The sequence below is a fragment of the Vicia villosa genome, linkage group LG2 (assembly GCF_029867415.1).
Source record: "Vicia villosa cultivar HV-30 ecotype Madison, WI linkage group LG2, Vvil1.0, whole genome shotgun sequence".
Classification (NCBI taxonomy): Eukaryota; Viridiplantae; Streptophyta; class Magnoliopsida; order Fabales; family Fabaceae; genus Vicia; species Vicia villosa.
The window spans coordinates 154,013,752-154,038,642 of NC_081181.1; the positions used below are offsets into that span (position 1 = coordinate 154,013,752).

At 33.2% G+C, this 24,891-nt stretch overlaps 1 protein-coding gene across 7 annotated transcripts; it reads right to left on the reverse strand.

The window, feature by feature from the left end:
* Positions 1 to 14,221: 14,221 nt before the first annotated feature.
* LOC131652556 (uncharacterized) lies at positions 14,222 to 23,317 on the reverse strand. Of its 7 annotated transcripts, XM_058922444.1 has the most exons (14): positions 23,209 to 23,261; positions 23,051 to 23,115; positions 22,811 to 22,869; positions 22,343 to 22,422; positions 20,237 to 21,218; positions 20,004 to 20,089; positions 19,813 to 19,907; positions 19,277 to 19,582; positions 18,684 to 19,181; positions 17,756 to 18,446; positions 17,419 to 17,649; positions 17,194 to 17,318; positions 16,460 to 16,863; positions 14,222 to 15,868 (listed from the first exon to the last, which is right to left on the reverse strand). In XM_058922444.1, the coding sequence occupies exons 5-14, from the start codon at positions 21,164 to 21,166 to the stop codon at positions 14,579 to 14,581; spliced, it is 4,656 nt and encodes a 1,551-aa protein (XP_058778427.1). In that variant the 5' UTR covers positions 21,167 to 21,218; positions 22,343 to 22,422; positions 22,811 to 22,869; positions 23,051 to 23,115; positions 23,209 to 23,261; the 3' UTR covers positions 14,222 to 14,578. The 7 variants fall into 7 exon arrangements, with proteins under 7 accessions (XP_058778427.1, XP_058778428.1, XP_058778432.1 ...); XM_058922445.1 differs by lacking the exon at positions 23,051 to 23,115 and having other exon boundaries at positions 23,231 to 23,317; XM_058922449.1 differs by lacking the exon at positions 23,051 to 23,115 and having other exon boundaries at positions 20,237 to 21,150; positions 23,209 to 23,298.
* Between the last annotated feature and the right edge of the window lie 1,574 nt (positions 23,318 to 24,891).

The window sequence follows — 24,891 nt, forward strand, 5'->3', positions numbered from 1 at the left end:
CACGGAACAGTACCTCCGGTCACCTCAACTACTGTTCATGGAACAGCAGCCACTTCAGGTATGCTACAGAACCTACATTCTAATTCTAGGGTTCCTCCACCAACTTTTCAAAACCTGTCACCAACACACACACCATTGAGAAATTCTGCAACTTTCTCTACTACACACCCCCAACCAACACCTAAGCGTTACATCAATCCTCACACCTCCTCAACCTTCGTTTCATACCCCCCTATTCCAACTATCCTATCATCCTCTCAACCTTTCACTATGCCTTTTTCCCAACAGCCCCCATTCTCCCAATTTCCTTCCCAAAACCCTTATCCTAATCTCTCTCATATACCACCCCTCCCAACTATTATAACCCCAAAACTTGATATCCCTATGTTTGATGGGTCAGAACCCCTTGATTGGTTGTTTCAAGCTGAGCAGTTTTTTAATTTTTATAATATGCCACCGGAAAACCGTTTGTCATTGATTTCATTTTACATGAAGGGTGATGCTTTGTCTTGGTTTAAATGGATGCATCAAAGCCATTTGTTAACCGATTGGTTTTCTTTTCTCAAAGCCTTAGAATTACGTTTTGGTCCTTCAACTTTTGACAACCACCAAGCTGAATTATTTAAGTTGAAACAAGATGGATCGGTGGTTGATTATCAAACCAAATTCGAAAAGGTAGGGAACCAAGTGGTTGGCTTGCCACCGGATGCCATATTGAATTGTTTTATTTCTGGTTTAACGAATGAAATTCAAAATGAAATTGCAATTCACAAACCCACCAGCATTTCACAAGCTATTGGTTTAGCTAAATTAATTGAATCTAAGTTGAAAGATTCTAAACCCAAATTCCATAAACCCTTTGCAAACTCTTACTATAAACCTTCTGCCCCTTCAGCCAACCCACCGCCCAAACCCCCTAACCTTCCCATTACCCAAAACCCAAGTCCCTTCAAAGCCTAAACAAGCTCTGCCCAATCCAAACTACCAATAAAAAAACTCTCCCAAGCCCAACTACAAGAACGTAGAGCTCAAGGCCTATGCTTTAATTGTGATGAGAAATTTGTTATTGGACATAAGTGTTCAACTAGCAGATTTTTAATTCTTATGGCAGATGACGAACCTAGTTGTGAACACCCTAGTAGGGACGATACTGTTCAATGCGAAAGTGAGCAGGATTTAAATGATACTTATTTTCAGCTATCCCCTCAAGCATTAACCGGGCAGTTTTCCCCCCAGACTCTTAAATTCAAAGGCATGATTGGTGGTTTATCAGTTATGGTTTTAGTGGACACCGGCAGTACGCATAATATTATGCAACCCAGAATTGCTCAACACCTCAATCTCTCACCCACACCCATTACCCAGTTTTCTGTCATGGTGGGAAATGGTTCCCATTTACAATGTGAAGGGATTTGCAATAATGTTCCTATTACCCTACAAACAGAACTTTTTCACCTCCCATTCTATCTCCTACCAATTGAAGGAGCCGATGTTGTACTTGGCATGGCATGGTTAAGAACATTGGGACCTCTACAAGCTGATTTTTCCATTCCATCCATATCTTTTACCCATCATAAAAACATCATTACCTTAAAAGGGGACCCCACAGCCCATCCCATCCATACTACCTATCACCAACTTAAACACCTCATTCACACAAATTCTGTAGCCTCTTTCCATCTCATGTTCTTTGAAAATAATACCAAAGAGCCACCCAGCCCACACACACAAGATTCCCTACCAAACCCAGCTACCGACCTTAACCCACAAATCCAAACACTCCTCACCAAATACCAAAATATCTTTCAACCCCAAGAGGGACTTCCCCCCAACAGACCCCATGATCATCATATTCCCATAATTCCAAACACTCCACCCATCAATGTCAAACCATACAGATATCCACATTCACAAAAAACAGCTATGTCTGCCATTATTCAGGACATGCTAAAAGAGGGAATTATAATTCCTAGTCGCAGCCCCTTTTCCTCACCCGTTTTACTAGTAAAAAAGAAAGATGGTACATGGAGATTTTGTGTGGACTATCGTGCTCTCAACGCTGTAACCATTAAAGACCGCTTTCCAATTCCAACAATTGATGAACTTCTTGATGAGTTAGGTAATGCTACTTATTTTACCAAGTTAGACTTACGCTCTGGCTACCACCAGATCCGAGTTGCATCGGAGGACACACATAAGACGGCTTTTCGAACTTTCGATGGCCATTACGAGTTTCTCGTAATGCCTTTCGGGTTGACAAACGCCCCATCCACTTTCCAATCAGCTATGAATGACTTACTTAGACCCTATTTACGCAAGTTTGTTTTAGTTTTTTTTGATGATATTTTAATTTACAGCCCTACATTCCGCGATCACCTAGTTCATTTGCAAGTTATTTTTGACCTATTAGAATCTAATTCTTTTGTGGTGAAGCTACCTAAGTGTGTTTTTGCAGTCAAACAGGTTAATTACTTAGGTCACATTATTTCAGTAGGAGGTGTAGCTCCAGATCCAGAAAAGGTGCAGGCCATGTTGGATTGGCCTACCCCACGTTCACTCACGGCACTTCGTGGATTTTTAGGCCTCACCGGATTATATCGACGCTTTGTCAAACACTACGCAGCTCTCGCCGCTCCCCTCACCGATTTATTGCGTTCCACTAAATTTGAATGGAGTACAGAGGCGGCTGCAGCCTTTGCAGAATTACAGAAGAAGATGACCGACATGCCGGTCATGGCTTTGCCAGATTTTACAAAACAATTCGTTATTGAGACAGATGCTTCAGGTCTTGCTATTGGTGCAGTGCTTTCACAGGATGGTCACCCAATTGCCTTCTTCAGTAAGAAAATGTGTCCCAGAATGCAAGCCTCTTCCGTTTATGTGCGTGAAATGTTTGCTGTCACAGAGGCAGTAAAAAAATGGCGTCAGTATCTAATAAGGCAGAAGTTTCACATTTATACAGATTAGAAGAGTTTGCGTAATCTCCTACTACAACGAATTCAAACGCCAGAACAGCAAAAATGGGCAGCAAAGTTGCAAGGGTTTAACTTTGAAATATTTTACAAACCTGGCAAGTCGAATTTGGTCGCAGATGCTTTGAGTAGAAAGTTCCACTCCAATGAAGGTCTGCTCATGTCTCTTTCATCACCGATTCCAGAATTATTAACCACATTGCGAGGGTTTTATGCAAATGATCCAGCAGGGCAACTCTTAGTACAACAGAATATCAAAAACAACAATGAATCCAGCTCATTTAACTTCAAAAAAGGGTTACTGTTCTATAAAGAGAAATTATTCATACCAGATGTTCAAGGTCTTCGTCTCAACATCTTGCACGAGTTTCATACTACACCAACAGGGGGGCACTCGGGCGTCAAGGCTACGCTAGCTCGGATATCCGCTTCATTCTCGTGGCCAGGGATTTATCATGCAGTAAAAACATTAGTCAAACATTGCACAATATGTCAACAAAGCAAGTATTTAACTCAGAAAAAAAAAGGCTTACTTCAACCTCTTCCAATCCCTCAGCAGGTTTGGGAAGACCTCACTATGGACTTCATTACGAATCTGCCTAACTCATTTGGACATACTGTCATTTGGGTGATATGTGATCGTTTGAGTAAGTTTGTCCATTTCATTGCTCTTCCTACAAATTTCACCGCTAAGGATCTGGCTTTGCGTTTTTCAGTGGATATCGCCCGGCTCCATGGTGTCCCAAAGTCCATAATTTCTGATAGAGACTCCCTTTTTCTCAGCAAATTCTGGAAACAATTTTTCAAAGCACAGGGAACTACGTTAAAGTATAGCACAGCTTACCACCCTGAGACGGATGGCCAAACAGAAGTGGTAAATAGGTCTTTAGAAACTTACCTTCGGTGTTTCGTTAGTGATCACCCTCGCCACTGGTACAAGTTCCTACATCTTGCAGAGTTCTGGTACAACACTTCATTCCACACAGCCATCCAGATGACACCCTTCAAAGCTTTATACGGACGTGACCCTCCCAATCTTTCGTCCCATTTGACAGATGCCAGTCTGGATGACTCCTTGGTCATTTCCTTAAACAAAAGACATAGCATTTTGCTAGAGTTAAAGGAACACTTAAAAAAAGTAGAACTCAGATGGAAAAACAGGCAAACAGGACACATTCAGATTATGAGTTCAAAGAAGGTGACAGAGTTTTGATAAAGCTTCAACCTTACCGTCAAAGTACTGTTTCCAGAAGATCCTCTCAAAAGTTAGCCTGGCGTTTCTTTGGCCCCTTTACGGTAATCAAGCGGGTGGGTAAGGTCGCGTATCTTATGGATCTGCCATCATCTTCGCGGATTCACCCAGTCGTTCATATCTCCCTTTTGCGTCCGTACTTTTCTCAGTACCTGCATGAAACGGATCTAAAGTCAGATCCCACAATCACACGATCAATACATACAAATGAACAACAAATCCAAGGGACACCACCTATCGACGCCGCTCAGTCCAAGACCGCACCTAGCCCTCGCATGCAACCGTCGGTACCTACACAGTTCAAAAACAAAATAAGCTCCACTGAGTTTACAGAGACAGACGGAAATCAAACAGAGGCGTTTCGGAAGGGGGCTACCTCAACTGATGATCGGCGTGAGGAATCATCACCGATTGGGCCGCAGGAACAGGTTGAAAGTGTTTTGAAGTGTGAAAAATTTTGGAGACTAAACGAAGAACTTTTGAGAGACAGTGAAGGAATTTGGAGCAAAGAGGGAGAAATGAAGGGTTTGAGTTCTGAACCACCTTATGTACCACAGGCAGATTCTGAGTCAATTGGAAAGTCTTGGAAAGTTTCACGTGACCTAAAGACTGTGGATACAACTGTGTTCCCACTTACCAACAACACTTACTCTGCACCGTCCACGCTTCACAAGGCTCAAGACAAGATTCCCACGCTTCACAAGGCTCGAGGCGCCAGCTGTCGCCATCCTCCACCCTTATCCTCTGCCCAACAATCTCACCCATTCATTCCAGATCTCACATTGGATTCTCCCAAAAGTAACCGTTTGAAATTGTCTTCCACCAATTTTACTTCTTCAGCAAGTCCTGGGCCCACCGAACCTCTCACTGCCAGCCCATTTAGTCTGCCCACAACTGCAGCCCAGCGCATTCCCCCTCCTCCACTTGCTTTTGGGCCTTATGCTACTTCATCTATGAACCTTGAGGACAAGGTTCTTTGTGACCCCATGAGTATTGATAAGAAGCGGCCCACTAGGCCCATTAGGGAAAAGAAACAATCAATTTTACTTAAGGATTTCTATTATTATTAGGGTGTTATTAGTATTTCCTTCTTTTAAAACAAATACTCTATTTAATGTATGTTGGCCCATGGCCCATTAGTCCCTAAGAAACCCTACTATTTAATGTATGCTCTTGTTAGGGGTGTTCATTGGTTCGGGTAAATTCGAACCAAACCAGAATCCTAACCAAACCATAGTGTTTGGGTTGGATATTTTTTCAGTTCGGGCAAGAACCGAACCAAACCAATGAAATCCAATGACAATCGGTTCGGGCATCGGATTTTCAACTTTCTACCCGCAAGCCCTACCCAAACCAACCATAATTAATTATCATGAAAATTACTACAAAGCATTCAACTTCAATAAGAAAAAAATAAAATGTTGTGTGTGGACAAGTTATGCTATTTTAATTTGTTATTAGAAAATTGATAGTGTAATATGATAAATGAACATAAAGTTATGAAACACATTCATTATTATATTAATTCAAGTGACTAGTTATAGATTCAAAAGTCTTAATCTTAGATATTATTTTTGTGAGATATTTTTGAATCTATTAGAGAAAAATTTGTAGTATAATATTTAAATTTGAACACTATTAATATTATATTTTTTATAATATTATGAAAAATTAATTTTTGTAAATAAGTTATTTTTTAAAAATATTTTTGCAATTTTTATCTACCCGATCAATCCAACCCAAACCAATCTGTTGTTTCTCGGATCGGTTCGGTTTGGGCTTTATCGCAAAAATTTATAAATCCAATCCAAACCAATCTATTTAATTTTAATTGGTTTGGGTATCGGATTCTCTCAAAACCGAACCAAACCGGCCCGCGAACACCCCTAGCTCTTGTTATGAGAAAGGCAAGAAAGTTCAGAAAAATTATCTTTATGTGTTAATCTTTTTATGCAACTTTAGATCTTGGTAGCTTAGTGTAACCTAACATCATCGCTCTCAACTAATATTAGTGTCACCTTGTCCACTCTTCCTTACACATGAAATTGAGATTTCCTTTGATAGAGAAAAAGTTTTTACCAATATTTTTTATATTATACACACCCCCAGACACAATAAATTCAATATAATTAACATTCTGAAAGATCGGTCTTCGTTAAAATTGTGGGTGAGTGGGAGAGAAATATAAGAGATATTGGGTATGTCATGTATGATAATCATGTCCACCACATAATAACTAACACATAAAGTTGGTTATTGTTATTGATATATATCATGCTACCTTACTTAGAACTTGTGTCACTTCCCGGCTCATATATTAGTTAAATTTCAGATCTAGAATCTCGTTTACATTTACTATTCTACTATTAAATAGATGATAAAAAGTTATTAATGGATCTATTTAATACAAAAATTTGAGAAGTTAAATTAAAGGGATTGAATGTTTATTAAAAAAATTATATATAAACAAGTGCAAATTATTATTAGATGATTTGTTTGAGTAGTAAGTTATAAAAATTTAATGTTTATAAATAAATCTACTTAATATAAATGTAAAGAAGTCATGATGGCAACCCTAGCCACATGTCTTCTTGGTAATAATTCTCGCCACATGTCAATTAATAATAATTCTAAATAAAACTCTAATTATACAAACTCTATATATTAAAATAAATAATAATAATATAATACTAAACTAAAGCATCATCATTAATAATAATAATAATAATAATAATAATAATAATAATAATAAAAATAATATAATATCTAACTAATAAAAGTATTAAAATAATAATAAGTAATAATTATCATTTGATATTAATTTTAAATACGAATCCTAATTATACAAACTCTATAATAGTAAATAACAATATAATAGTAAACTAAATCATCACTAATAATAATAATAATAATAGTAATAATAATAATTAATATCTAACTAATAAAAATACTAAAATAATAATAGTAATAATAATAATAATAACAATAATATAATATAATAACTAACTACCACGATTAATAATAATAATGATGATAATAATAATAATAATAATAATAATAATAATAATAATAATAATAATAATCAAATAATATATTCAACTAACACTATTATATCTAATTCTCATTTTTTTATACAAAAACAAATTTTAATTATCAAATAATGATAATAATAATAATAATAATAATAATAATAATAATAATAATAATACAAATTATATTAATTAAAACTATTATATTCAAATAACATTATTATATCTTATAATCCTAATTCTCTTTTAATTTTTTTTAATTATCCTGTTTTAATTATTCTGTTTAATATTAAGATTATATTTTTCTTCAAAATAAATCATATTAGTTTCCACATATTGTTTTAATTTAATTATAAAATATAAATATATTAAATTATTTTATTATAATTATTTCTTCAAAGTAAAGGATATTATTACAAGTATTCAAAAAAATATATTATAATTAGTATTATTTGTTTCCTAAATATTTTATGTTTAGGTTTATGATTTTTTTGTTACATTTTTAAAGAAATAATTACACTTTAATAAATTTTTATTTTATATAAAATATTTATTCAATAATAATAATAATTAGTTTCTTAAAATAAAGGATATTAATTTCCACATTTTAATTTAATTATAAAATATCAATATATAAAATTATTATAATGAAGTAGTTAAAAATTCTAACTATTCAAAAATATAAAGATAATTATTTCTTCAAAGTAAAGGATATTAATTATAACTATTAAAAAATATATACTATAACTAATATTATTTGTTTCCTAAATATTTTATGTTTAGATTTATGATTTTTTTTTGTTACGTTTTTAAATTGAATTTTACAATGTTATATATTTTATGGTTAAATTTTTTTATTTTTAAAATTCAAAATAGATTCAATGATTATATTTTATTAATAACTATTTCTCTATACATAATTATTTACTACAAATTTTAAAAAATCATAAATAATAATTACACTTTATAGAAAATTATAATTCATAATAATTATTATTCTTATTTCAGTTACTAAACATTAAATAATTAACGATTATTATTATATTTCATAATTGTTATATTATATTATACTAAAAATAATTATTAGAATATTTCGGTTACTATTATAATAATAATTACTCTTATTGTAGTTACAAAATGTTATAGTTTTTAATAACTGTTTTTAATTACTAAAATTATAGTTACACTTTCTAATCAGATTTATTATCCTATTAATAGGTAAAATCACATATATAAATACATAATTTGTTGTATGGATTTTGTAGAGTTATTGTACACAATTTGATTTGATTGTAGACCTTCATATTTGGCTTGCCTCCTATCATCCTCATATATGATACGTATATACTTTTTAATTTTATATTACTCTTCTTATATGTTACATATTTTTTGATTTTGTATTGTAATTTTTATTTCACTTTTTTATTTTACAACGTATGTTTAAAATAATACTTAACTTATTTTTGTTCATTACGATGATGATTAAATTCAGCAGTCCAAGATTAGGTGTTGGTTGGGGTCTTCTTCAATAGTCGAATATTTGATTAATAAATATCACAAAGTCTAAATTACTAATTTGTATCAAGAAGTGTCCAGCTAATCTTTTACTTTGGCTCTCTAAAGTATTATGGGTTAACACCTCTAAAGTTATTTGTGTTTAATTTTCTCTTTAAGCAGTTATCTATGAATGTTAATTATATTGATTTTCACTGTAACTTATAATTTGTAAAATTTTACAAAAAATTATTATTATTACTATTATTATTATTATTATTATTATTATTATTATTATTATTATTATTATTATTATTATTATTATTATTATTATTATTATTATTATTATTATTATTATTATTATTATTATTATTATTATTATTATTATTATTATTATTGGTTGACGTGTCATTTGGAGCCCTCTCTCACGCCACACCTCTATATGTTTCTCTCTCATAGTTTTTTTCTTCTCATTCTTATCACTTTATTTTTAGTTGAGTTTATCTCCCTTCACACATCCATATAAAATGAGATGATGAATTATATTAATTTTTCTTATTAACAACATTATTATTATTATTATTATTATTATTATTATTATTATTATTGTTTTAAAAGAAAATATCAATCAATTTATTTACAATAATTAAATATCACACATTTAAATTAAAGGTCACATTCTTTTTATTTTATATTATTGATTTGTTTAATAATTATTCTTATCGTTTTGGTTTCCACAATGACATAAAACTATTTTTAAAATTTCTTTTAACCTTTCTATTTCAATAAAATTAATGATCATATATTTTTATTATTATAACACCTTTTGAACACATAGCTATACATTAGTTGTAGATTTTGCAACAAATATAAAGATAATTAAAAAATACATATCTTAATATGTATTTTACAAAATTAAGATTAAAAAATAAGTCAATTTTTTTGTTTATTTTATTTTAGATTAAATTATTGGAACAATGTTTAGAAACAAAACTGAATAGTACAAAAATTAAACATTACCATAAAAATAAATTTTATTTGCAAGGAAATTAAATATACGTATGACATTTTTTATGCCGTATGGAAAAAATAAAAGGACTTACAAATAAATGGTTTAAAATATGTTTATGATAGTTTTTTTTCTTTTCTTTTATCATTATTTTCTTTTTTGGGTATGGTAATTTTTGACCATTAATAAATCGAAGGTTGTCCACTATTAGCCGAATTACTGGAAATTTAAGGTCAATTCTAATTATTATTTTATTATTATATGAAGGTTTGATCTTATATGATAACGTTAGTATGATTTTTTTTAACTATCTAAAAATTATTCTATTTGAATTTATTTGGACTTGACATTGATAATTTTAGGTATTTGTTAGGTTCCTTAAATTATACAAGTATACATTAATATACATTTATATGTATTATGAATTTCATGATTAATTAAAAATAATATACACAAATGATAAAATTATTCACGTAAATATGATATATCTTTCAAATTTAAAGAATATAACTAAAATAATAAAATAAAATTATAATATAAATTAATAAAGATATTTATATTATAAAATATTTTTTATATTAAATATAATTTTAAAATACATTCAATTATAAGATTATACGTAATTATATTTGCAAAAATATATATTTTTTAAAATAATATTTGAGGCAATGATTATAATCAAACCCATGCAACGCGCGGGTTTTTATATAATTCACATTTAAACAATTAATCTTGAGGGTGACAATGTATCAATAATTAAAGATCCAAAATTTCCATGCTTAAGAATCCCTTTCAAATTCTAACGGCAGTCACTCACACATGTTGGAGTATATCTACCACAACCAATGTTCGCTTATGGACAACTATATATTATCTTATCAAGGGTTACTTCTAAAAAAAGCGAAGATATTGGGGACTAATGATGAATGTGAAGATATATATACAACATCAAATGTAGTTTGCAGAGAAATATTTAATAATATTCTTTAGTTACTTAATTTTTTATTTCTTCAAATTTATACATTTTAAATTATCATGAAATTTTATTTTTTAATTTATTAACTTTTATATTAAATAATTGAAAGTATAATTGCAAATATAATCTATATGACCTACACAATAATTTTATATGCAAATAACAAATAAATATCAATTATTATAAAAAATTATTTCTAACATACCCGTGCGAAGCACGGGTCGGTAATCTAGTAAAAGGAAAATGCTAACGAGTGTTTCGGATGTACCCTTTAAATGATTAAATTTGTAAGCTTTTAAAAATAGTTGATTTTTTAAATAATATTTTTTTATTTAGTATCCTTAAAAAGTGTCTCCAGAACACTCGTTAACATGACTCATAAAAGAAAAATTAAGAGTTAAATATTGACATTTGTTATGTTGTTTTGTTTTAACCAGGTCATAATTGATGTATCTATTTTGTTTGGTTGGATGAAGAAATGAATCATAAAGCAAAGGAAATTATCTCCTCGTTACTACATAATTTGAATGATGAGAAGAAAAGGTTAAAGATATCAACGTGAAAGATGAAGAAATGAAGATGAAAATGAAATTATTGAAGAAGCAATTAAAATTCAACTTAATGGTCACAATCTTTGTGTTAATTGCACTGGTTGTTTCAACACTAATGAAATAGATTAGTTGATTAAGTGTGGTTTGTTTAGGTTCTTTTTTGTTACAAATATAGTGTAACAATAGGTTACCAGAAGGATCCTAATTTTGTATAACAATAGGTTGCTAGAAGGATCCTAATTGTGGTGTAACAATAGGTTGTTAGAAGGATTATAAAGTGTGTATAATTTGACTTGAATATGGAATGAAATTATATTGATGAATTCTGGTGTATGAAATGCTGGTGTAATTTGACTTGATTGTGGCTGGATTTTTTACAATACTTGGGATGTATATGGCGGCAATTTGGCTACATTTTGACAGAATTTCTGGTGTAATTTTGAGACCAAATATAATGACATCATAGCATTAACATCATTAAACATTTCCAGACCAAAATATAATGGCTCATTACAGCACAATATTTTTGATAAAATACAATGGTTCATTACAAATTAAACCGCACTGCATTACAGATCAAACAGCACTGCATCATCACCAAATATACTACTTAACAGCACTGTATCATCACAAAATATACTCAAGGAGACCATTATATGTATGATCATCAACAAAACTAACTATTTGCCAGTATTGCAGCCCATTCCTTTTACTAAATGTCATATAGAACTTACAACCAATCATACACTAAATTACCATCTTTTTAAAATCATTTCTTAATGAACACTTTTTTTTATTTTCCATTTCATATTCTTTGATAGCATCTCTTATCACCTCCTTGTTTGTGAACATGATTCTTAAATGAAATACAGTTCCCTCACCATTAAAATTTAAATACCTTTTTCACCTTCATTACTCGCAGAAGGTGTGTATAAATTATCAAAATCTTCGCATTCTTCATGTTGCATATCTTCATTAGGCCCACTAACTACAATATCTTCACCATCCTCACTTGTAACATAATCCTCATCAAATCCTTCTTTATTAACTTTAACATTAGGCTCATTAACTTCAACATGTTCATTACTAACTTCAGCTCACTAACTTTAACATGTTTATCATTAACTTCAACATTATGCTCACTAACTTCAACATTAGGCTGATAATTAACTTCACAATTTGCAGTTCAAAAACCAGTACAATGGACATCATCATCATCATCATCATCATCATCTGTAATTATGTAATTCAATTGGATCCACCATCAAACGATTTTTATCTACTTTGTGCTCCACATATACATATATTATCTCATATCCTGCAACATATTTGAAAAATTGCAGCACATCCTTATCATTATTCAAGGGTCTAAGACCACGAAAAAAATTGAATATAGGGTTCCAATATCACATACATTTTATGTCTACATAACCCTCACTTTTAATCATTCTCTCCAAATCTATGTATGACATGAAATCCACATCCCCACTTCCAGATCATCTCATATACCTCTCCATCAACATACCACTTAACAGGTTCAAGAACTAATCTCCTCCGTGGTGTATTTTTAACTTAACCTTATGACTCTTCCTTGGCCTGAGGATTAATCGAAAAACAATGGAATAAGTTAACATTCAATGGAACCACAATCAAACATAAAATAAACATGGTGGACCACATCATACAAATAAGACAAGGGAAAAAAACAACTGAGACCACACGTTAACATGAAAATGACGATGGACCATAACTTAACATACAAATACAACAAAACAAGTGGAACATGGTGATACTCCAAAAGGGACGACAAAACATACTTTGAACAGAACTTCACTTGTTCACTGTTATCCAAGTGAACACTGTTATCCAAGTACTCACTGCTCGTATTCACGAATCCCATGAAACAAATGTTACAACTGTGAAATTTAAGTGTCGTAGATGGGATTATGATTCTTCGTTTTTCAAAAATCATGCGCTTGAGCAATAAGATTCTTCATATATGATTTTAGGGGAGAATCGTGTCTTGTTTCCCTTTTAAATCTATTTTACATTAATTAAAAATTTATTAAAAATGTATTAAAATGTTTTTATTAATTAAAAAGGTTATGCAAAATAAAATATAATTGTCATTAACAAATTCATTAAATCTAACCTAATTCCACAGTATCAACGCCACGTCATTAATAAGCATATGACACATGTGCAAAAATTGAAAGGGCCATAAAAAAAGTAAAGTGTTTAAAGGCCAAAAAGCTGATTTTCAAAATAGAGGAACTAAAATTTGAAAAACATTAAACTAGAAGACTATAAGAGCATTTAAGTCTATTATTAAAATTTTACACTTAATTGTTTTTTTCAACACAACTTGTAGATTTCTTAACATAGGCAGTAAGAGCGCATTTAAAAATTGTGCATTACTTTTATTAAAAGTTTATAATTAGTTTTTTAATTAATGTTTTCAACACAAACTCTAAGTTTCCTAACATGTGCCCTGTTCTATGGTCACAAGTTAATATTACCCATAAATAAATAAAATATACTCATGACTCATTTAAATATTTAAAATTTGGAGTGGAGTGCTGCCCATCACTACAGCCTACAGGATCCAATTCCAACTCTTCCGGATCTGAAAACCTTCACAGTAATCATTTTTAAGGAATGTCTAACGATGAGCCAAAAAGATGTGGTTGGTCTCTTTGCCGCAGTAGGGAAATAAGAGGTGTTCGCATTCACCAATTTATCAGTTGAACAAGTCTATCCAGTCCTACTTAAAAGTGCAATTCGCACACTCCCATTCCATACACCCAGCAAAACATTGCAGGAAAAGGCACCAGCTGCAGCCATTCTGATGTGCCCATCATGATCATACATTGAAAGGTACAGCCAAGCTCCCATACCATAGACCTCGTGTTCACCAAGCTATTCTAACAAGAGAATATACAAATACCAGATAGCAAACTTGTTTAAAAAGTACTTAACCAGGCGTACCACAGAAAAGGGAGCCAGGAACAGAGGAAACCCTGCCATAAAAAAAGTCATCCGCAAGTTCCTAGTAAAATTCAGTAATTATGCCGGCTTGAATTCTCCCTATTTACAAAAACAGCCGTAACTATATTGTGACAACAAAAAGCTACTAATATAAAAACATGTATTTGACATTATTAAAAAAAACTTATTGACTCTTTGTTGTTTGGATGATGGCTCCTTTGCATGGGTGCTGGAAGATTATCTTACACGATGGGCTATGCTGAACAAGATAATATACACGACAAACAAGAAATATATAGCAGACGATTTATTTGTCCGTGTATCTCCCAAAAAGGAGAAAAGGGGGTTTCACACTGTGACCATCAGGTAAAAGCTCTGCTTTTGAAGAAGCTTGTGTGTTTTCCTTGTTTGAAGATGGAAATGATAGAGAGAGGGAAAGTGAAGCAGCAGCAACATCGCCTTCTAGTCCATCTGCCAAACTATCTGGACGGTTATTTTTCTTGTCTACAGCCCCAACTAGGAAAGGCGGCAGCATACCCTTGGGGGCAGCAGGAGGAGGAGGGGGCAACGGCAGTTCTGTTTCTTCCCCTAAAGCAAGATTTAGATTTGGAATCACGCCCTCGCGGACATGAATCCCTTTCAATGACATGGTATTCTGTCCCAATTGTGAGCCATTGGTATTCTGAGTATCAACAGGAAAGAAGGTTCTTACCATCGTTCCAAAGTCCTCGCGGATGATTTTTTCATTGGAAGCTTCTTCACATCCTTTGTCCTCGACGGAAGAACAAGAACCAAGATCATTTCCAAGAGATGTCAAACTGTCATTAAAGGAGTCTCTTCCTCCAGAACTATAAAGTCCAGAAGTCCCGCCAAAACTTGTCCTTAACTTCTTTCGGGAACCTTCTCCATCTTCTAATTTCCCATTTACCTCATTCCAAAGCATTTTTGGACAGCCAACTACTGATAGATCAACATGATGAACTTCTTTATCATTGGGTAGCTGGTGCTCGACCTCTTCTGCAGACATGTCTTCCTGTAGAGGAGCCTCCAAGTCAATATAGTGACGATCTTTTGCTTTCCTCTTAAGCCGTTGCTGATCTTCATCATCTTCCATCTTCTCTGAAAGTTTATCCTTAGTTATATTGATTGCAGCATCTATTCCTTGATTTTCAACAGCTGCCTCCAAGTCAATGTAAAGACCATCTCTCTGTTTCCTCTTAGGCCTTTGCCGATCTTCATCAATGTTCATTCTTTCTGAAGCTTTATCCTTAACAATATTGCTTGCAGCATATGTTTCGTAATTCTCGATAGTTTCCTCCAAATCAATGTAGGGACAATCTTCTTTCTGTTTCCTCTTGGTCCTTTGCTGATCTTCATCATATTTCGTTCTCTCCATAAGTTCATTCTTACTAATATTGTAGGCAGCATCTCTTTGTTGTTGGCTAACAGAAGGAATTTCCCAACAGAGGGTATTCTCTTGCTTGTCAGAAATAGCAGAATCAGTTTTTGCTTCCACCATCTTGCTACTTACACTTGTTCCCAATTCTTCAGGAGGTTTAGACTCTCTGCACTGTTCATCCTCAAGTACACTAGCTTCCTGCATCAAGCCAGTACATCGTTCAAGAAACCAAAAGACAATTTGTAGCATAGATAACGCCTAATCTTCATGAAACTGGTTTATCAATAGCAATCTCGTGACGGGTACAATTTTGCACTTTGCAGCACAACTAACAAAAAATAACAAGTTATACACATACAAGGGCATTCATTAAAGGGATTTCATCCTGACACATTGGTTTTCAACTAATGGTCAAATTGATCTCAACTGGCCTTTCATTGCTACTTATGTACTCAACAACCCTGTTAATTTTCACCATGTAGAGATCAAGAATTGCTAACATGGAAATATTGACATGAAATATTGCAAAGGATACATACATTCATTTCAGGCAGTTAAACTTAGCAGTGAAAAGTATCATTTTTGGACCAACAAAGTTGAACAGAATATGTACAAATCAATATCCACAATCTATCTAGGGAATCAGCATATAATTTATAAATTAAATAGTGGAAGAGAGGGGCATGATCAGTTAACAATTTTGACATAACCAGTGCATCTAAGCATATTTTTATAAGCTAAAAACAAATATTAGTATATTTAGTTAAACATTTGAGGATAAAACCATACCAGGGATGAACCAGTGGATTTCGTTGGTTGACATAAATGGTTACAGCTTTTTGGAACCCTTGATGAAGCGTTGCTATCGATTCTACCATCTGGCTTCTCTGAGCTTACTTGTTGTGAATACAACTGTGTCTGGCTATTGATATCAGTATTCCTACTTACAGTAAACGGATATTGATCTATGGAAGTGAACGAAGGAAGTGCATTGCATGCTTTGTCAGAACTAATTGATTTTTCATTGACGCCCTTTGACAAAAAATGCTCAGACAATGTCACATCAGCAGTTGAAGAATTTTCCTCAACTGGCAGTGCATTTAAACTTGGAATACAGATCTTTTTTGCAGAACCTGAATGATTAGTCCTCCGCCCCCTAAATACACCCCATAAGAAAAACAACATATTCCAGCCTGCCAAATAATAGGATGGTCAGCAATCTAAACACATGTAGAAGCAAATGAATTAAAACAATCTATTTACTTATATATCAGTCACCTAACTGCAATCTAAGCATACTGAACTGACATTTACTAACACAGAAGCATGCCATTCTTTGTAAGAGTGAAATCTCAAACCATCTTTCCTCAAGATATATCAAAACCGTAACTGACTAAATTTTGACAAATCCATGAACACTATCTAGGCATATACTTCATCACCATCCCAAACCCCAAACCCATCCATTCAGAAGTTGTTTAAAATGTTGAATTGTTTGGCATAAGCATAGAATGATTCCTTACGTTGTGAACTTTCCGGAAGCTGATTGGATGGGAATATGAGAAGTTCAACACCATCAAAAACTCCTTTAAGTGCTAAATCATTTTGAATCATGTGATCCAATAGTCCCCTGTAGTGTCTCTCATAGCTGTATCAGAACATCACAAAAAAGTTGATTAATACAACAGAAAGAAATATTTGCATCTAATGGCTGACGGCAAATATAAGAATGGTATTTATATACTTGCCTTTCAACATCTCTGGCAAAGAAATAAAGAGCAATATTATCTTCTCTAGCACCACCATGATGAAACTGTGACGGCCATGTGCTCAAGCGAGAAACTTCGTTGAGAGAAACTTCGGGATTAAACTTGGTCAGTGCCTCAAGAACCTTAGGAGATGCAGAAGAGGATAAATGTGCCTGAACTCCAGAATATAATTCTGGAGACTTTTCATTTCTATGCACTTCAAAGACACCCCTGCATACATACGAAAAGTCTCATGTCAAGCATGCTTCATTGCAAAACATGAAGCAAAACAAGGGAAATCCAAAAGTAAAGACAGCTAGTTAATCATGTTTCATACTGCCATATGTATTCGTATTCAGGAAAGGCCAACATCTTCGAAAGAACATTTGAGATTGCCACATCTTTTTTAGAAAGGTCTCTCAATAAAGGCTTTAGAGCATTAAGATCAACTAAACCCGACTTTCCTAGTTGGGTACAAAGATCAGTTGAGCTAGAGTTGAGTTTCTTCAAATCACTGGCAGATGTACATTTGGAAGAATCAGATGTAGAATTTTCAAGGCCTTCTTGCTGTTCATGAGTTTCTTCAGTGGATATACTATTCTTGTGTGTGTTAGAAACCAACACTCGGTCTTGTGAAGTCACTTCACAATTCAACTCTGTGCCTAATGTAGAAATTTCATCAATTTGACTGGTTACTTCTTTCTTCCTGTAAATTTGTCTTTTAAGTAAAGCAGCCGCCTGGATTGCAGCTTTCAGTTTATTGTCTTTATGCACCTCCTCTTTTGAGATACTTGAGGCGGCAACAGATAATTCAGAACCAGATTCTTGTAGAGTACCAGCTGTGCAGCATTCTATAGAATGGCCAAATTCCTCACATTTTTGACAAAATGGACTTTTTAGTGCAGTGGGGACAACGGGTCTTACACGATTACTAATACTCTCTCTGGATTTCTCAACCTGATTTGCTGTCTCTCGAGATCGAGGCAGTGCATCCTGTACAGCTTCATCATTACTGGATGATGTTCTCTCTGAAAAATTCCAAGACAAACAAAACAAAAAATACTATTATTTGCAGAAAAGATAGTTCCCAACACAACATCCCCTACTGAAAGATGCCCTAGCTGAAACTAATACAAGGGAAAAATATAGATGATGGCTTTATTATGCTGAAAATAAGATATTGAGAGCAGCTAATTGACCCCAAAAAAGAAAGTAAAAAAGAAAATACTATTGCAAAAATAATATGCTTCTCTTTGAGATCACACCTGAACTACCTTGAGGCTCCAAACTTTTACGGCTTATATTGTTCATTGACTTTGATGGCACATTTGATTTTCCATCCTGGTTAATTTTCAACTCTCGATTATTAGCTGCTGAAGGTTTAATAATGGCTTCACCCCGAGGAGTAAGCTTCTGATCACCCTTAGGTGTGGAAACAGCAGAACTAGCCACATGCCGGTCATTCCTAGACAGATATTTTCGATCAAACGCACCTGATTCTTTTAAATGTCTAGAGCCTTTCAAGTCCTGAGTAGTTGCAGACTTGGGTGAAAGCATTTTAACTTTTGATTCAATTGCACTTGATCGCCCCAAACTAGCAGATTTGAATAATGTCGACCTGCTTGTTATCCGAGGAGATGGCTCCATATTCTTAGAAGTCTGTTCACTGCCTCCTTTTGGTCTTGGTGGAAATATTTCATCAACATTTTTTACTCTAGGCTTGGAATTTAAGTTATTGGATGAATTAGACTTCAACAACATACCTATTCATATAAACAAAAAATTGTGCGTAAAAAAAATGAAACTTGTGCACTAGAAAGTTACGGTGAAGCACAACAGATGAAAGATAAACACATACTCTTTGAAATTTGACCCCGGGGACCAATGGAAGAAGATCGAGTGGGATGTGTATCGTCACCACCAGGGAGGTTTCGGAGAGGCATCAGAAGACCAGACTTCCCTTTTAATTTATCTGAGCTCTTAAATGAAGATTCTCGTGACAGTGGAACCAATTTCTTGGGGCTTGAAGCCTTTGGTGATCCTTTGCTTGATTCAAGAGTTTGCCTTTTTGCTGCTGGAGGAGCCACTTCAATGTTGTCGGAAAGTCTTTTGCCAGAAACTTGAGACATTGAAGTAGTTTTTATGATTTTTTTTTCTTCGGCATCTGAACAACAAAAATTTGGTAGTAAAAATATGTGAGCATACGATTACAGACATAGATACAGATATGGGTGCTTGAATGCTAATGTTACCCTCAACATCATAGCATGCAAATTCAGTACTCAGAAAGAATCATATGCATACACGACGCAGGAATCATAAACGATGTACAATAAAGTGTCTGACACCGGAACACATTTTTTGTCAAAGCCATGTATACAACTTCACTCTTACCCAGCCTCTTGTTTTCAGCTTCCACTGCATCTTGGCATTCTTCACAGAACCAATCCCCTTCAGGGAGTTTCTCAAGCATTTCTCGCATGCAGTAGCTGATTCAAAGAAAGAATAATGGTAAGACTCGTTTTACTGAGAGGAATTAGAAATATGATAGATATAAGAAATATGGGGAAGTTTCTTAAACATACGTGTGCTCTGCACCATCAGTGCACCTACAACATATGGCAAGTAGATCCTCACGACCAGCATCTCCACAGATGTCACACACCTTGACCTATTTTTCAATCACCGCAATTAGATATGGGAATTAAGGATAATCATCACCACAGATGCTGTTACATCCGACTCCTCCAAGTTTCGTCTCAATCAATTTTAGTTTCAGCCTAAGAAGATCTACATAAAGGAAATAAAAGATACTCACATCATGTTCCACAACATCTGATTCGTCACTCTCATTTTCAGATTGAGATTCCTGCTTGCCAGGTGATTTAATCAGCTCTTCAGCTTTCTCGTGATGTCCATAATGGACCGAACATTTACAGTCTTCAACTTTAGCATCACAAACATCATTATCAGGATCTGCTTGTGACTTTGGACATACTTTTAGTGAAACGTTGGAAGTGTCGTCAATAAGTTTATCCTTATTTGTAGTACATTTCTCACCAGAAACAACAACGGGTGCACTCTCTTTGGTTAATGATGAACTGCAATTCTCTATAGAGCATTCTGACATTTTTTCTGGTATCTGAGAATTCGACTCCCTTTCCATGTGCATTAAGCTTGGATTATCTGAAAGAGATTTATCATTTCGAGATTGTCCATGTTGCCCTTGTATTGTAGGCGAACTATGGTCAGTGTCTACATCTTTAGGAGATGGAGTCTCCAAACAAGACATATCAACAGATGGAGCAGTTCCAGATCGTTCGGCCCCAAATTGACTAGCTGAAGCTGAACTACAGGGTATATTTATTCTGTTTGCATTCCTTTGATGGTTATCATTTACTAAATTGGCATTAGATGCTCTACTGATACAAGATGTGTTGTCATCATGACCTTCTAAGTGTTTGGGATCCTGATACTTATTCTTCAAGATCTGTCTACTCTCGGCATTTTCAGATAGAGAATCATGACTTGAATTAATACTGAGCATATTACTTGTTTCACCGACATCAAGCTGCAAGTTTTCACAAGCTCTGCTACTAAGAGAATGTACATTACCCTCATTCATAGAACTCTGACCAGCCTCCCCTGAGCGGCCGTTTTCATCAGAAAACTCTTCTGCCGGGTTAAGATGCATGCAAGATGAACAAGGAGCTGAACACACATTACAAGTCCCTGATTCAAGCCTCATATTACTATTCTGAATCACGTAAGACAAACTTCTTTCCAGATTCAAGTGATACCTAATCAATACAAAGCATGAGTTGAAAAAGAAAGATGAAACATTTGACTAAATTTTTCAATAAATCTTGGGAATCCCTTGATGAATGTCAAGGTTTCACCATGTCATCACATAGAACTAATACAAATAATAATTTATCATACAAATAATAGTTTATCACAACTCTTAGAATTTAGGTTGGGCCTAACTCAACCTTATAAAACCGGCTTGTAAGAAGGAGATTGCCCCACCTATACGGCTATACATATGTTCAAGCCATATATTATCATATTATCCAATGTGAGAGGCTCTTAACAACAAACACAAAAGGCGCACCTAGATTTATCTTAGCATGTTCGTTAAACATATACTTGAAGTGCAGTGACTAGTTTCCATTTTTTTCCTATAACGTGTGGAAACCGTGCAAGCCACGGACTTACTTGGATATGTTGTTAGGATGCTTGTTAATTGTACATGCAGACAAAAATCCGTTCTCTTAAGCTAATAACTAGCATTTTATTTTTGTGAAATGCCTCCAATAGGGGGAATCCTAATTCTCAAAATCCATATGCATATACTTTTCTATTAATGAATTATTATTTCAAGTTCAACAGAAAGAAACATAAAGTCTTTAAACTAAATGCAAAAATATAATTTTAGCACTGAAATTTTTTTGCATCGACCAGCCACTTCTCGATTAGGACAACGCAAAATAAATAACAAACAAACAAACCAAAACATTTACCAAAATCAATGTACATACAAAATCCACCCATCCAATTGTACCTAAAACTTTGTTTAAAGATGACACTATGACAGTGCCTCCAATCTTCCACTCCTATGATTCATGCACAATCAATGCTAAAAGTTATGAATTAAAACAACTTCTCATGGAAAAAAATTCATATCAAATATTCCCAATCAATCTTTCCAGCTCATTAAACAACAATGTGAAACAAATGTCGCTATTATCTCACAGCTTCGTAACAATAAGAAAACAAAAAATGGATAGCAGTAAGAAACATATAGTGAATTACCTGTTTTCTCATTAAACAACAATGTGAATCAAATTTGGCTATTATCTCAAAGCTTCATAACATTAAGAAAACAAAAGTGGAAAGCAGTAAGAAACATACAGTGAATTACCTGTTTTCTCAGCATGTAACCCCGCGCATCAACAATCGACAACTCTAGTTCAACTTCCTAGCATCTGGAAAAACTCCTTACTGATGACATGCAGACAACACAACCAAACCATATTAACATATATCACACCAACATTTTCATCAATAGAATTATCCAATAACCAATCCATGAAATACATATCTAGTCAGAATCGAAACAATATTGCAAATGCAAATTGAAGTAAATCAAAACCCCTTCCACTGCAAAAATCAAACCCTAACCTAACAACACAGTGAATTACCTAACCCTATCAATACCAACCTAATCAATAAATCACGTATTCCAATGTATTCATCTCAACACAACAAAAACAGTCTCAATAAATAACAAACAAACAAACAAATCGATTTCAAAAAAATAAAACCAAAATTGAATTAACAAAATCAAAAACCCTAATTATCAAAATCTAAGAAATCTCGGTAGCATTACCTTCAGCAAAGGGGATACGATTCACAGTCGCGAAAATCTGAGTTGTTGAATTCAAGTATCTGCGATGAAGAAGCAAATGAAGAAGATTCAAAAACGAAAGGGTTCAGAAAAATGAAAGAGAAAAAAGCATGCACTTCTTATATATATACACGCGAATTACATAAACTCGATCTCATTCAACAATCTATCTCTAATTAATTATTTATTAAGCAATACAATAATTAAATTAAATTAAATTACTGAGACAATTTTATAAATCCTGTTCTTTTCTTTTCTCTCTTCAGCTCGCTTTCTCTCTGTGTGATCTGAACATAACAAACATAAAATCCTAAAAAAAGTTTATTATATTATTAAAAAAAATTATAAAAAAAAAACATGAGAATCGAAATCCATCTAACCCCGCTGGCTTTAAACTGCTACCTTTTTCTCTCTCTCGTTCATCTCTCTATGTTCTTCAAAATGAAATTTAATTTATTATTATAAGACCAAGAACTTAAAAAAAAATTTATAATCAATATTTTTTTATTTTTTATGTTTTGTCTGGATTTATTTATTGTTTATTAATTGGGAGTAAATAAGTCAAGGGAAACGAAAGGGGAGAAGTCGCACGTGTAAAACGAAGTGAGTCGTGCGAGTTAACAGTGAGCGCGTGGGAAAGGTGCGCGTGAGGATGGCGTGGGCCATCGGTAACGTCTCAATAGCTAGCGTCCCTGCCTCACGTTTTTCTTATATCTTTAATTTTTGCCAAAATTAAACAACTAGTCTTTATCTTAATTCTGTGCATATTGTCTAAAATATTTTTCAAGCAACCATTTTTTTTAACAATCGATTTTTCTTAAAAAGAAATTAAAAATTAGTTACATGTTACTCTGAAATTTTATTTGTTATGACAATTAAGATTTTTTTTTGTTTTTTTTAAATAAGTTATAGAGTAACTTGTAAATAACAATTTTAAATGATTAATAGTTATGGAAAAAAAATGGGAGAGAAACTATTCTATTTAATTTTACTTTGATTAAAATTAATTAACTTTTTTATAATTTAGGATAAAAAATTCATTTTTTTTCCTTGTATTTTAGGAAAGAAGAGTACTCATCATCTAATTATTTTCTATAGTATTTTATTTTATTGATTTATAGTAAAATAGTTTAAAATTTATAATTTTTTATGAATAATAGGGACACCATCAATTCAATTCTTATCTTAATTGTCACAAGGGTAAATTTTACAATAGTATTTAGCTAAGATTTGTTAACATATTATGGCCCGAATTACAAATGAGAGAATATTAAATTCAGGTCTAAATCTATTAGATAGAGGTGAATCTAAGTTTCATAAACGGTCGTTTTAGGATATTTTTACTAAAGACTAAAGAGTCATTACTGTGAAGTAGTGAGTCGACCTAATTAAAAAAGGACTTGTGAAAGTCTCTCTTGAAGGAATAAACTGGTTGCTACCAAATGTCACGATGGATGCGAAGCTTTTTCAGGAATTATGCAATTCTTAGAATGAGGCGATAGTCATCAAACTCCTTGGGAGGAATGTGGACTATCATTTGATGAAGGATAAGTTGAAGAAGATGTTGAAACTTACCGAAGGTTTTAAGGTCATGGATGTTGACAAAAACTTGAGACGGCTTTGATTACAGTAATATATATTATATAAAAACTAAAACACAAACTATATATATATATATATATATATATTAGAAAAAAACAAAACGCTATAGTATATATATAATAAGAATGATATTTTTATGTGACATTTATTTTGGATATTCCTGATAAGATAAATACTAACATCCTAAATGTAAAAAGGGGAAGGTATGCGAGAATTTGCATGGAGATTGATCTGACTTTGTCGGTTGTTATAAAGGGCAATGTTAATGGCCAATAGTACAACATGTAGTATGAAGGTCTTAACATTATTTTCTCTAGTTGTGGTTGCTATGGACATCACACCCATCATTGCAAGAAAACATCAAATAATTTGACGCAGTTGAGTGTTTATACGGTGGCGCAGCCAAGAGGTTTGTCAGAAAACAATGTTGTCCATGATCATAGACTAACGGAACTGCATCA